At 35.4% G+C, this 13,989-nt stretch overlaps 1 protein-coding gene across 1 annotated transcript; it reads left to right on the forward strand.

The window, feature by feature from the left end:
* Nucleotides 1-410: 410 nt before the first annotated feature.
* On the forward strand, nucleotides 411-4,901 carry LOC139866702 (uncharacterized). Its single transcript, XM_071854996.1, has 2 exons — nucleotides 411-2,257; nucleotides 3,769-4,901. Exons 1-2 carry the CDS (start codon nucleotides 2,224-2,226, stop codon nucleotides 4,680-4,682), a joined length of 948 nt encoding a protein of 315 aa, XP_071711097.1. The 5' UTR covers nucleotides 411-2,223; the 3' UTR covers nucleotides 4,683-4,901.
* The last annotated feature ends 9,088 nt before the right edge of the window (nucleotides 4,902-13,989 follow it).

A 13,989-nucleotide genomic window follows, 5' to 3' on the forward strand; every position in this document is an offset into this window, starting at 1 on the left:
ACGAGCCAACTAAGTGGCGTAACAAAAGTAACCCAACAAAAGGTCCCACCAACAGGGTGGAAAAAATCGTTTACTAAGAAACTAAACATGAACACACATAAATAAAAATAATCTAACAATCGAATAAACTAAACTAGATAAAAAGAAACAAACAAGGACCGAAAACGTCACGTTATTCCCTGTTCTAACAAACCTAGTAAACTAAATCATCCCGACAAAACACAGCTCCTTCGGGAGAACGCCAAAAGCCGCAGTGGATCAATCCTGCATACCACCGCTACTGCTACCCAATGAGTAAAAAACCATGATATGTCATCAAAAAAGTCGGCCAGTAATACCTGCACTACCAGTGAGTAAAAAACCATGATATGTCATCGAAAAAGTCGGCCAGTAATGCCTGCACTGCCACCGCGCGAGGCCACAACCAACGAGGCGGAAGACCTCCAACAAGGCTGGTAGTGGTTAAAAACTCCGACCCGAAGGGACAGCTTGCGGTGGCCTTCACCAACAGGGTGGGGCACCCAATATACCATCAAAGCGAAGAGGTTCGAGACCAACGGAAATTGCTGAAAAGAGTAGCAAAAGTAGAAGAATCCGAACAGCACAGCTAGCTACCATTGGTAGCCATCATCAACTAAATGATGCACCACCGCCGTCCACCACACTGAAGTACAAGCACATCAAAGGGGCAAAAGTATTGTAGCACTTCTAATCATCTATTTTTAACAACTAAATAAATCATATCCTAACAGATGAAGTTAGAGTCACTTTAACAGCCACATATGCCTACATATATAGATACACACGTGACACGTTCGAAACGGGTGTTATCGTTTTACTGCCTCACGATGAATACATTCCTTATTCAATTGTCAAGTTATATAAATCATAAAGTACCAATTACTTGAAGCATCATGAGGACTAGTTTCGTTCTTAAAGACGATAGGTTACCACTTACATGCCTTATCCGTGACGACCGCGACCACAACCGCCTCTGCGACCGCTTCTTCCGCCGTCGCCCCCGCGACTGTTGCCCGCCTCCGCGACTATCGTTAACCGTAGGCTTGTAAGGAAACCTAGGGTTTTAGGTCCACCAAACAAACACACAATACCTAATGCCCTAGCATTCTCGAGATTACTCAGGTCATGAGATCTCAAGATCATCTCCAATCGGTTCTCCCTATGGAAGTAAGTACGGATCAAATTGGCTTAAGTCGTATATGTCGTTAGAGAAATCAGCACAACTGTGTATTATTTCGTTGAACCGCTCCTTGGATTTCCATGCTTGATGTTCTCTTTTCACTAAACAATGTCACACAAAAATTCGGAATTCAACGGAACCACGTTGATTTCATCACCACTACGATAACATTAAAAAAACTGGTCCAGGTTGCATTCGATGAGATACCTTCTTACTTAAGGATGAGGCTAAAGAGCCCTGTAAACTTCTTTAATTAGATGGAATTTTCGTATAGTAGTTTATAGGATTCTTTAGCTATCTTTAATCAAGAAAATATCCCATCAGATGCAACCTGAGATAGTTTTTATAATGTTATCGTGGTGGTGATAGAATCAACGTGGTTCCGTTGGTTTCAAACTTTTTTGTGACATTGCTTTGTGACTAGGGAACATCGAGCATAGAAATTTGAGGAGAGTGGTTCAACGAAATAATACACGGTTGGGCTGATTTATCTAATGAATTATACGAGTTTAACCATTATGATCCATACTTACTTCCGTGAGGAGAACCGATTGGAGATGATCTAGATATTGTGAGATCCTATGACCTGAGGGATCTTGAAAATGCTAGTGCACTTACTTATTGTGTAGTTGTTTGATGCATCTAAAACCCTAGGCATTCCTACAAGCCTAGGTTTAACGACGGTCGCGATAATGAACGTTATAGGGGCGGCCGCGGCTGTCGGAGATAAGGTATGTAATTGGTAACTTCTAGTCTTTAAGAACGAAACTGACCCGCGTGATGCTTCAAGTAATTGTTACTTTTATGTTTATATAACTTCAAAATTGAACCAGGGATGTGCCAACATGGTTGTAACACTTGTTTCAAACGTGTCGTGTGTCTATCTATGTAGGTATATGTGGTTGTTAAAGTGACTCTAAATAACTTGTTCAATTAGGATATGGTTTATTTAGCAGGTGGTTAGTAGTGCTACGGTATTTGTTGCCCCTTAATCGGTTGAGTTCCCTCATCTTCTACAATAAATGGCAACCTACATTCTCTTCATCATCTTCCCAGGTATTGATTCGTTACCATTTAATTGAATGATTTATAAATACTAATGTGATTTTGCAACCATATTAGAGTCCTGTTTTAATAAGCACATAAGATGTAAAATAAACTTAATTAATGGAATTAGTTGTTCTGTTTGTAATCTCAACGTAAGAGTAATTTTTAATGGATGAGTCTTTAAATACTATACAATCATCGTTGTTTTGCAATCTCAATTTCTGAAGTACTTTTATGCTCATTGATATAAACTAATTAGCTTTAAGTTGTAGTGATTATGCTATTTATGTAAGGTAATCGGTGTTCCAACCATTGTATGTTATGTTATTATCGCAAAACATGTCAAAGCTTCAATTCTATTTGGGAATCCTCTTATCATTTTTATGGCTAATTGCTCTTAAATTTTGTAGATATACCACTATGAATGATTTTTAAATATAATTTCTGAAATGCAAATGGTCCTCACATTTGAGATTTTATTTTCCATAACTTTTATGGTTGACTGAAATTTTAGTTACTCGAATGACAATGATGTTAAAAACTAGGTGAAGCAATGTGCCTCCCAATTTTAAGAGATCCTACCATCTTTCTTAGGATATTTGATATTCATCGTCAATAGCTTTGAAATCATTTTTAAAAATGTTACAACTCAAAGTTGTTTTCATGGAGTTGAGATTGAACAAGGCCAAAGGAAAGATATTAGATGGTGGTTGGTGTCAAAAAGTAAATACAATCCAATAGAGTTGAAGTTCTTATAAACAAGACCTTACCATTGCATGGTTTCTGTTTTCAACATGTTAGTCATTTTATGTTTTCAACGTCATGTTCGTATTTAGTCTTCACATCCTATATAAACTTTTACATTATATTATGTGTTTTCTGACTATTATAAATGTCGTGTATAGGAGGGTGTCGTGTATAAGGTACTTTATTCTATATGTTTCGATCAAATAAACAGGGCAAGTGAAAGTTATAAATGACCATGAAATTTGTCTATGACATCCATCGTTTTTGTTCATGTCAACAAAGCCGTAGCATATATTCTATCAGAAACGTTACACCAGATATTCTTAATGTGATCATGAGTGGATATAGCATATGAGTGTACATAAAATATTATCTATCTTTTGGTGGCCGTCTAGTTCTCGTTAAATCGGTTCTAAGTAGTCTACCGTTGTATTACTTTTCGCTCTTCCGTGCCCCATCGAGTGTCACCAAATTACTTGAGAGTATGAGACGTGTTTTCTTTTGGGGTGGGGATCTTTCGGGGAACAAAATGTCTTGGGTTAAATGGGAGAAAGTCATCTCTCCTTACGGGGTGGGGGGTCTTAACATCGGGAGTCTTAAAAGCAAAAATTTAGCCTTGTTAGGGAAATGGTGGTGGAGGTTTAAAACCGAAACCGATTCCCTATGGGTTAAAGTCATTCGTAGTTTGTATGGTACTAATGGAAGCCTTGTGACGAATGTTGATACTCCTCAACATACTTCACTTGGTGTTTGGGATAATATTATTCGTGCAGGAAAACATATTGAAGATTTGGAGATACATTTCAACAACTCTTTTGTGAAGGTAATAGGTGATGGTGGATCCGTTTCTTTTTGGGATGATTGTTGGTGCGGCTCCAATAAATTTCGAGATATCTTTCCAAGATTATACAGGTTGGAGGTCAACAAAAAAGTGTCAGTCAAAGCTCGGTTGGATAATTCTACACTTCAAAATGTTTCTGCTCGTCAGGCTCTGTCTCCGAATACCCAGCATACCTCGTCTGGTCAGAATAATGCTTCAGTTCGTCTCACTTCTCCACAATCTGTTCTGGACCAACCTACTGATGCTGCTCGTGCCTCGGTCAGATTGGGGGAGGATCGCATCACCTGGGAATGGGTCAGACACCCTTCAGGCCGTACACTCAACGAGTTCTATGATCTTAAACAACTCCTTCGTGATGTGAAATTGTCTCGTGATAAAAAAGATAGTTGGAAGTGGTCACTTGCATCGAATGGATTATTTACGGTAAAAAAATTATCCTCAATTATTGATGCTCACATACTTGGGATTAGCAACAACAATGGGGAAGCAACTTGCCGTAACGGTTTAGTGCCAAAAAAGGTTGAACTTTTCGTGTGGCGTCTACTATTGAATCGTCTACCGGTTAGGCTTGAGCTTGACAATAGGGGAATCGATCTCCATAGTGTTAGATGCCCCGTATGCGATGATGGCCTTGAATCGGTTGAACACTCGATTATCTCTTGCCGACTTGCTCAAGACATTTGGTGTCGTGTGTTCAAATGGTGGAATCGTGGAGGTCTCTCAACGTTATCTTTAGTGGAACTCCTTCGTGATAGCGCAAAAATAGGGTTAATTTGGCAAGGGGGTCACATGGGTCACTTCTTATCTTATTTGGAAGAATCGCAACAATATGGTTTTCCAAAATAAAAGCTGGAGCACCCCGGTGGCCCTTTGTGAAATTCAAGCCATCTCGTTCGATTGGATCTCTTGCAAATGTAAGGAAGTCAAGATAGATTGGAACACTTGGCTAACAAAGCCAAGCATTTACTTGTAATTTTGTATGGGTTGGGTTGCAATCTCTGCTCCCTCCCGTTAACTAGGTCGTTTTTTTCCTTTATCGAGTTCTCGTGATATTTTAGGGGTTTCAAGCCCATCTCGTGATGTACTCATTGTTATATATCAATAAAATTACCTTGCCTTTAAAAAAAAAAAAAATTATTATCTATCTATCTAACAGTAGAATTGAAATTTGACCAATTTACTTATAAATATGTTAATCTGGTTATAGATGGTCAAACATACACAAATAGTTTGCAAAAGAGGAAACATGTACATGGGAAGATGAGCTCAGTACTTATCCAAAGTATATTTTTAATGCACAAAAACCATCGAATTGTATTTTCCAAAAATATCTCTTGAAAATGAAGTTGAATGTACAAAAGTTTTTAATTGATATTTATGATCTACTAATGTAACAACATTAATGCAAGGAGAGACCATGAAGGAATATATGTCTTTGCTAAATACTATGAATGTACTATACTATTATTACATGTGAAGGTTACCATTTGACAATATTTCGTTAAATACCATGGTATGAACTTGTATAGTGCATAATTCTGATTTTTATTCATTACATCTTCGATTGCCTTTTCACCAATTCATACAGGAGTGCTTGCAACAGGTGGCTACAAGTAACAATACATATACATATGGAAGATATTATTCAACTCTTGTATCTTTTGCATGGTGAAGAAGGCGAGATTGGACATATAAGTGTATAGCTAGGTATGCTGAAGTACGTGCATTTAATCATGGTTGGAATAAGTAGTCGTGTTTGTCTATAACCATACTTGCATGTTCAATCCTTCAAAACGGTATAACTTTTTGCATATTATACATTTTATATTGCATATATCTTAATGTGTAGATTTTTTTTTAAATAGTATTTTTTATTAGATTGTTTGCAAAAATAGAAAAAGTAAGATTTTAAAAATAAAAAAAAATAGTAAAACAGAAGTTTGAAACTTTGATTTTGCCAAATCCGAAGTTTCAAACTTCGGATTTACCTGTTTTGTCGGACGAAACCCTAAACCGAAGTTTGGAACTTCGGTTTTGCAGCATATGTCCATTGAAGTTGAAGTTGAAGTTGGATCGATTCTCTGCGTATTTTAGATGCGTGAGGAACAAGGATTTATGGTTTTTAGACAAATCAATAATCCAATCAAACGTTTGCTTTTCTTTTGTAAATCTTATAGTCAACATATAATTACAAACAGGCCTTTTAAATCCTGATATCTACTATTATCAGATTGGTTAATAACAATGAAGTAATATAGCACAAAACACAAACACATATTTTGATTAATATTCATGCACACAGAAAACTTACCTCCACAATATTTCAATTACAATGTTTACAGTCAAGTCCATCAAACATGGCTACCGGTGATATTAGGCAGGTACACAAGCTTTCAAAGCTTACCAACAAGACTATTCCCATGCCTGATATATGGTTTGAGTTCCTGTTTTCTTCTCCATTAATATGCCAAAATTTATAATTGCACCTATGATTTGTTTATTGTTTTATTGTATAAGTTGTTTAAATTCTAAATTGACTACAACTGACAGTGGGAGTGGAGAATAATGGGCTACATATTGACATAAACTTGATTATGTGATTTGCAGATGTATCATCTCCATTATTTGCAATCTCCACTTTTTTGTATATTAGTAATTATTACTATACCTTTCTTTTATTTAGTAGGTATTCTTTTTAGGTATTTATGGTATATCCAGATATGCTACTAAGAAGGATCTCAATTAGCCAGCCACTTGACAGTGAACTTAACATCACCATATAGTTACATGGATACTCCAATGTCTATTCAAAAGTTAACTGTTTTATATCGCATTTGAATATTATATGATAATATTTTGTTTTGATTCTGTTGCAATTGTTGTGACTACAGGAAAGCTTTTGTCGTATAAGATTTGGGTCCTCATGTATGCACTCGAAGGGGTCACGTTCTTAAGATCCAGAAAACTTACCGACATAGAGCTATAGCTTTAAAGGACCAATTTCAGACCAATCAAAAACATCTTTCACTTTCTTCCACCGGTGGTGGACAGCAGAGTGCAACACAAATGGAAAAAAATTGGTCAAATATATGAGATGCAATGACCCGTACCATACTCCACCTGCTTTCAACGATATCGAAGGGGCAGTCTTTTCCAGATCCACTTTAACCCATTGTCCAAATGAGAATTCCCTATATTCACAACCGAGGTAATTAACTGTATGTGGGAAAAGATGAATTTTTTGTTTTTGAACGGCGATTTTTTTGGCATCAGTAGATCATTTCTTTCAACGACCCTCATCATTTGCATGTAACACACACGTTCGGGCGGAAACCCGAACCCGATCGACAGTACCCGGGAACACATCCATTCGGGTAGTGGTTCCGGGTAAGGGTCCGTGAACGAATCCGGTAAAACCTCCCTATAGGGTCAATATATACCACCATTATTGGTGTTCAATTGGTTTAAAGAAAATCATGTCATCCATAAGGATCGAATGTTGAGGTGTGGAGACATTTAAACAAAGTTGGAAATGTCGCCACAAAAGGTGAGTTAAAGTGTTGCACGGATTTTGCAGATTTCGAGTTGCATGAAACCTGAATTCAGGAAGTTCCAGGGCGTGATGCGGCGCATCACTCAAGAGATGCGGCGCATCCATGCATCATTTTGGCCCGAAAGTTTGTGATGCGGCGTGTTAAAGGAATATGGCGTGTCAAGGGTGCTCGATGCGGCGCATCGTGGGGAGATGCGGCGCATCTCCTGCTGGCAGCAAGTGGATCAACTTTTGCACATGAGATCCGATCTTGATTGACTCAAGTTGCACTTTAGGTGCATGTTAGGCTGCTTTACACCATCAAAGGTGGCTATGATCATGCCATTGTATGGGTGTAAAGGCTTGCAAGTTGTCCATGTTGATTCCTTTAAGTGATCTTGAAGATCAAGTTGAAGAACACAAGTGTGTTCTTGGTTTCCTATAAATAGGCCTCATTGTAACTCATTGTAAACTTACCACCACGAAATTAATACAAATAGAATACTCTTTAGTTGGCCGTGGACTAAAGCAATCACTTGTGATTGCATATAACCACGTTAAATTCCCGTGTTATTTATCATTCTTGCAAGTTTTACGATTATCACTTGTAATGACCCGGAATTTTCCGACCAAATTATACTTATGAGATTAATATTTACATAAATTAAACCATACCAACATGATAAGCAATCCAAATTGTTGAGACTTGTGTTTTTGAAAAGAGTTTTACACAACGTTTGACCGTCCAATATGACCGATGATATCACGAACTATATAACATACGATAATTATACGTTTGTGTATATATATGTATTTATATATATTTAACATGATCTAAGGATGGTTTAACATCTCATTGTGTACTAATGACAATGAGTTATAAGTATATTTTGAAACTACTAACTTAAGTTTTCAAAACGATAACTATACGTAACAATCTTTGATATATATACTTATAATCTATAATGCTTATATATGTATCATATATATAATGTATTTAATCACTTTTTAAGGACTTAAATACATAAAACAATATAAGTATATTCACAAAAGATAGCTATATTTGAATTCTCGTTCCGTTTCCTCAAGATTTCTATACGTATATCTAGGGTATATGTACCCGTATCATACCCAGCTTCTATACGTATTTACTATTGGTATATACACATCAAATCAACATCCTAATCAATATTATTACTGCCCTAGATATGAGGTAACTAGAATTTGTCAAGTAGTATGAATTATTAGTAAGAAAACAAAATTAGGAATCCTTTTCTTTCTTTATAAACTAAAAACGTTTTTATAAATGAACACCATTTTTTCACTCCATTTTCTCATACCTACACGCTCATTTCTCTCTCAAAATACTCCTAACTTCATACTTGATCATCTCCAAGCATTTTCCCCATCATTTAGCTTCAATTACAAGCCTTAAACACCATAAGAAAACTCTTTCAAGAACATATCAAAATAACCACCCATTTGAAGAAGTTTACTTTCAACCTTTTGATCTAACTCCACCACTCTTTGATTCCAAGATTATTTCTTATATTTTGCAGTAACTTTGTCCAAGTAACTTGAGGTAGTAACCTTGTTCATAATCTTATTCAATTCATATTCATATAGCTATCTTATTTTGTGGTATAAAATTTTAACAACAAGAACATAGTTTGAATGATTTCAAACTTGTTCGCAAACTAAATAGATCCTTCTAACTTGACTTTTAAAACACTTCAAGACCTGTAATATATCATAATGATATGCTAACCTAACAAGATATAACTTGGTTTTACAAAGAACATCTTAAAAACTGAATCTACGTCGTCGGAGTGCAACCGGGGGCTGTTTTGGGTTGGATAATTAAAAACCATCTTGAACTTTGAATTAGAAGTTCATGTTCTGGAAAAATGATATTTCTTATGAATATATTAACACATAAAAATTTCATGGTTTAACTCAAAGTGTAAGTATTTTTAGAAAAATGATCATTAAATGTTGTTTTTATGATGGAAAATGATCACTTTCATAAGTTTCACCAAAGTTTGACCTATAACCTATAATTTTGAATATAAACTAAGGTATTTTCAGTTCATATTCTTAAAATTTGACTCGATCCAAGGAAGTGGCAAGTTAAACCAACAAAAACGGAGTTGTAATGAAGAAACTACGACTAAAACAAGATTGGGTATCCGAAGCTAGTTTAGCTACGAAAATATTTGGAGAAAAAGTAAATTAATCATATCTTTTCTAATTAATATGATATTTTATATATAATTACTTATGATTTGATTTTATATATTTCAGGACCACCCGTAAACAACACGAGAAGATTAATCATAAGACCTCATGATTGTACGCAACACGTCATTTGACAACACGGTACTTTATGTATGCAACACGTCATTTGACAACATGGTACCATGGGTCGAGATTAATTCTGATCAATACGAATACGATGGGGTCTTTATTTATTTTATTTAAGCAACTAATTGTGGACCACTAACATCGGACTGCTAACTACGGACTAAGAAAAATATTAAAAGTATTAAAAGTATATATATATATATATATATATATATATATATATATATATATATATATATATATATATATATATATATATATATCTATATATATATGTGTGTGTGTGTGTGTGTGTGTGTGTAACGATTACTTAAAAAGAAAATATGTTGATATATTATATATATGGTTAGGTTCGTGATATCTATCGGAGACCAAGTCGAATTAAATACCTTCAAGGCAAAAGTGAGTTTCATTTGCTCCCTTTTTAATTGCTTTTGCAATATATATTTTTGGACTGAGAATACATGCGCTGCTTTTATAAATGTTTACAAAATAGACACAAGTACTAAAAACATATTCTACGTTGAGTTGTACCACTTTGCATATTTTTCCATAATAGCTTGGTAACTACCATTTACATGCGGTATTGTAAACGCGAATCCTGTAGATAGATCTATCGGGCCTGACAACCCCAACCGGACTGGACGACCAGTATTCAACGGTTGCACAGTACTTCGTTTTGGTGACTACACTTGGTACGGTGTAGTGAGATTTCATAATAAAGGGAATATGCGACGTTGATTAAATGTTAAGTATGGTTACCAAGTGCTCAACCACTTAGAATGCTTTACATACACTTGCGAGTGTATTATGTTTATGATTATGAAATCTTGTGGTCTATTAACATATTGAAATGATTGTTATGATAAACCTATGAACTCACCAACCTTTTCGTTGAAACTTTAAAGCATGTTTATTCTCAGGTACGAATTAAGTCTTTCGCTGTGCATTTGCTCAATATAAGGACATTACTTGGAGCCGATCATCGCAATGGGACCAAATGTTGATGACTTCGTCCAGGTGGATTAGGACGGGTCCTTTCATCACTATATTTTTCGTTTATTGGAAGTGGGTTAGATAACTTGGGGTTATCTTGTCTTGTTTGGGCTCACCTAGTCGGGTTTCCTAACAAGTGGTATCAGAGCTCTCGGGTTTACGAGTTTTCGGGAACAATGGCGGAAAAGAGTGATGTGAAGATCGATCGGTTTGATGGAACCGACTTTAGTTTTTGAAAGATGTAAATGGAAGATATGCTATATCAAAAGAAGCTTTACCAACCCTTGAAGGGTATTAAGCCGGAGGGAATGGATCAAGGCGAGTGGGAGTTGTTAGATAGGCAAGCCCTAGGGGTTGTTCGACTTTCTCTGGCCAAAAACGTCGCTTACAACATTGTGGGTGAAACCACAACGGCGGGATTGATTGCGACTTTATCTAACATGTATGAAAAGCCATCCGCTTTGAACAAGGTTTTCCTAGTTAGGCAATTGGTGAACGCTAGGATGATGGAGGGATCCTCGGCGTCGGATCATGTGAGCGAATTTAATTTGATTTTAACCAAATCGGTTGATATTAAATTTGATGATGAGCTAGAGGCGTTGTTTTTACTATCTTCATTGCCCGATAGTTGGTCCGGTTTAGTGACGGCGGTTAGTAGTTCATCCGGAACTACTAAACTCACTTTTGAAGGAATTCGTGATTTGATTCTTAGCGAAGATATTCGTAGGAAAGATTCGAATAGGAGTTCGGGTTCGGTTCTAAGTGTTGGTCGGGGAAAAGCTAAGTTGCGAAGTCCATCAAAGAGCAAGAGTGTAGTGTGTTGGAATTGTCAACAAGTCGGTCACTATAAGTCTAAGTGCCCGAGTTTAATGTCGGGTGGGAGTTCAACGAATATGGTGATTGAAGTTCAACGAATATGGTGATTGAAGATGCGTTATTGCGCCAAGAAGATGTTCTTGACGAATCTTGGGTTTTAGATTCGGGTGCCTTGAAATGTCCCGTTCTTATTGATTAAAAACGTTCCATATTAATTGATTTCGTTGCGAGGTTTTGACCTCTATATGAGACGTTTTTCAAAGACTGCATTCATTTTTAAACAAACCATAACCTTTATTTCATCAATAAAGGTTTAAAAAGCTTTACGTAGATTATCAAATAATGATAATCTAAAATATCCTGTTTACACACGACCATTACATAATGGTTTACAATACAAATATGTTACAACAAAATAAGTTTCTTGAATGCAGTTTTTACACAATATCATACAAGCATGGACTCCAAATCTTGTCCTTATTTAAGTATGCGACAGCGGAAGCTCTTAATAATCACCTGAGAATAAACATGCTTAAAACGTCAACAAAAATGTTGGTGAGTTATAGGTTTAACCTATATATATCAAATCGTAACAATAGACCACAAGATTTCATATTTCAATACACATCCCATACATAGAGATAAAAATCATTCATATGGTGAACACCTGGTAACCGACAATAACAAGATGCATATATAAGAATATCCCCATCATTCCGGGACACCCTTCGGATATGATATAAATTTCGAAGTACTAAAGCATCCGGTACTTTGGATGGGGTTTGTTAGGCCCAATAGATCTATCTTTAGGATTCGCGTCAATTAGGGTGTCTGTTCCCTAATTCTTAGATTACCAGACTTAATAAAAAGGGGCATATTCGATTTCGATAATTCAACCATAGAATGTAGTTTCACGTACTTGTGTCTATTTTGTAAATCATTTATAAAACCTGCATGTATTCTCATCCCAAAAATATTAGATTTTAAAAGTGGGACTATAACTCACTTTCACAGATTTTTACTTCGTCGGGAAGTAAGACTTGGCCACTGGTTGATTCACGAACCTATAACAATATATACATATATATCAAAGTATGTTCAAAATATATTTACAACACTTTTAATATATTTTGATGTTTTAAGTTTATTAAGTCAGCTGTCCTCGTTAGTAACCTACAACTAGTTGTCCACAGTTAGATGTACAGAAATAAATCGATAAATATTATCTTGAATCAATCCACGACCCAGTGTATACATATCTCAGTATTGATCACAACTCAAACTATATATATTTTGGAATCAACCTCAACCCTGTATAGCTAACTCCAACATTCACATATAGAGTGTCTATGGTTGTTCCGAAATATATATAGATGTGTCGACATGATAGGTCGAAACATTGTATACGTGTCTATGGTATCTCAAGATTACATAATATATAATACAAGTTGATTAAGTTATGGTTGGAATAGATTTGTTACCAATTTTCACGTAGCTAAAATGAGAAAAATTATCCAATCTTGTTTTACCCATAACTTCTTCATTTTAAATCCGTTTTGAGTGAATCAAATTGCTATGGTTTCATATTGAACTCTATTTTATGAATCTAAACAAAAAAAGTATAGGTTTCTAGTCGGAAAAATAAGTTACAAGTCGTTTTTGTAAAGGTAGTCATTTCAGTCGAAAGAACGACGTCTAGATGACCATTTTAGAAAACATACTTCCACTTTGAGTTTAACCATAATTTTTGGATATAGTTTCATGTTCATAATAAAAATCATTTTCTCAGAATAACAACTTTTTAAATCAAAGTTTATCATAGTTTTTAATTAACTAACCCAAAACAGCCCGCGGTGTTACTACGACGGCGTAAATCCGGTTTTACGGTGTTTTTCGTGTTTCCAGGTTTTAAATCATTAAGTTAGCATATCATATAGATATAGAACATGTGTTTAGTTGATTTTAAAAGTCAAGTTAGAAGGATTAACTTTTGTTTGCGAACAAGTTTAGAATTAACTAAACTATGTTCTAGTGATTACAAGTTTAAACCTTCGAATAAGATAGCTTTATATGTATGAATCGAATGATGTTATGAACATCATTACTACCTTAAGTTCCTTGGATGAACCTACTGGAAAAGAGAAAAATGGATCTAGCTTCAATGGATCCTTGGATGGCTCAAAGTTCTTGAAGCAAAATCATGACACGAAAACAAGTTCAAGTAAGATCATCACTTGAAATAAGATTGTTATAGTTATAGAAATTGAACCAAAGTTTGAATATGATTATTACCTTGTATTAGAATGATAACCTACTGTAAGAAACAAAGATTTCTTGAGGTTGGATGATCACCTTACAAGATTGGAAGTGAGCTAGCAAACTTGAAAGTATTCTTGATTTTATGAAACTAGAACTTTTGGAATTTATGAAGAACACTTAGAACTT

Source organism: Rutidosis leptorrhynchoides, chromosome 9, assembly GCF_046630445.1.
Source record: "Rutidosis leptorrhynchoides isolate AG116_Rl617_1_P2 chromosome 9, CSIRO_AGI_Rlap_v1, whole genome shotgun sequence".
Classification (NCBI taxonomy): Eukaryota; Viridiplantae; Streptophyta; class Magnoliopsida; order Asterales; family Asteraceae; genus Rutidosis; species Rutidosis leptorrhynchoides.

Bases quoted from the DNA above. Each gene is read 5' to 3' on its own strand.
- LOC139866702 (XM_071854996.1), top strand. From the start codon at position 2,224: ATGGCAACCTACATTCTCTTCATCATCTTCCCAG. The intron at 2,258-3,768 runs GTATTGATTCGT...TTATTCGTGCAG, and splicing joins TCTCTTCATCATCTTCCCAG to GAAAACATATTGAAGATTTG.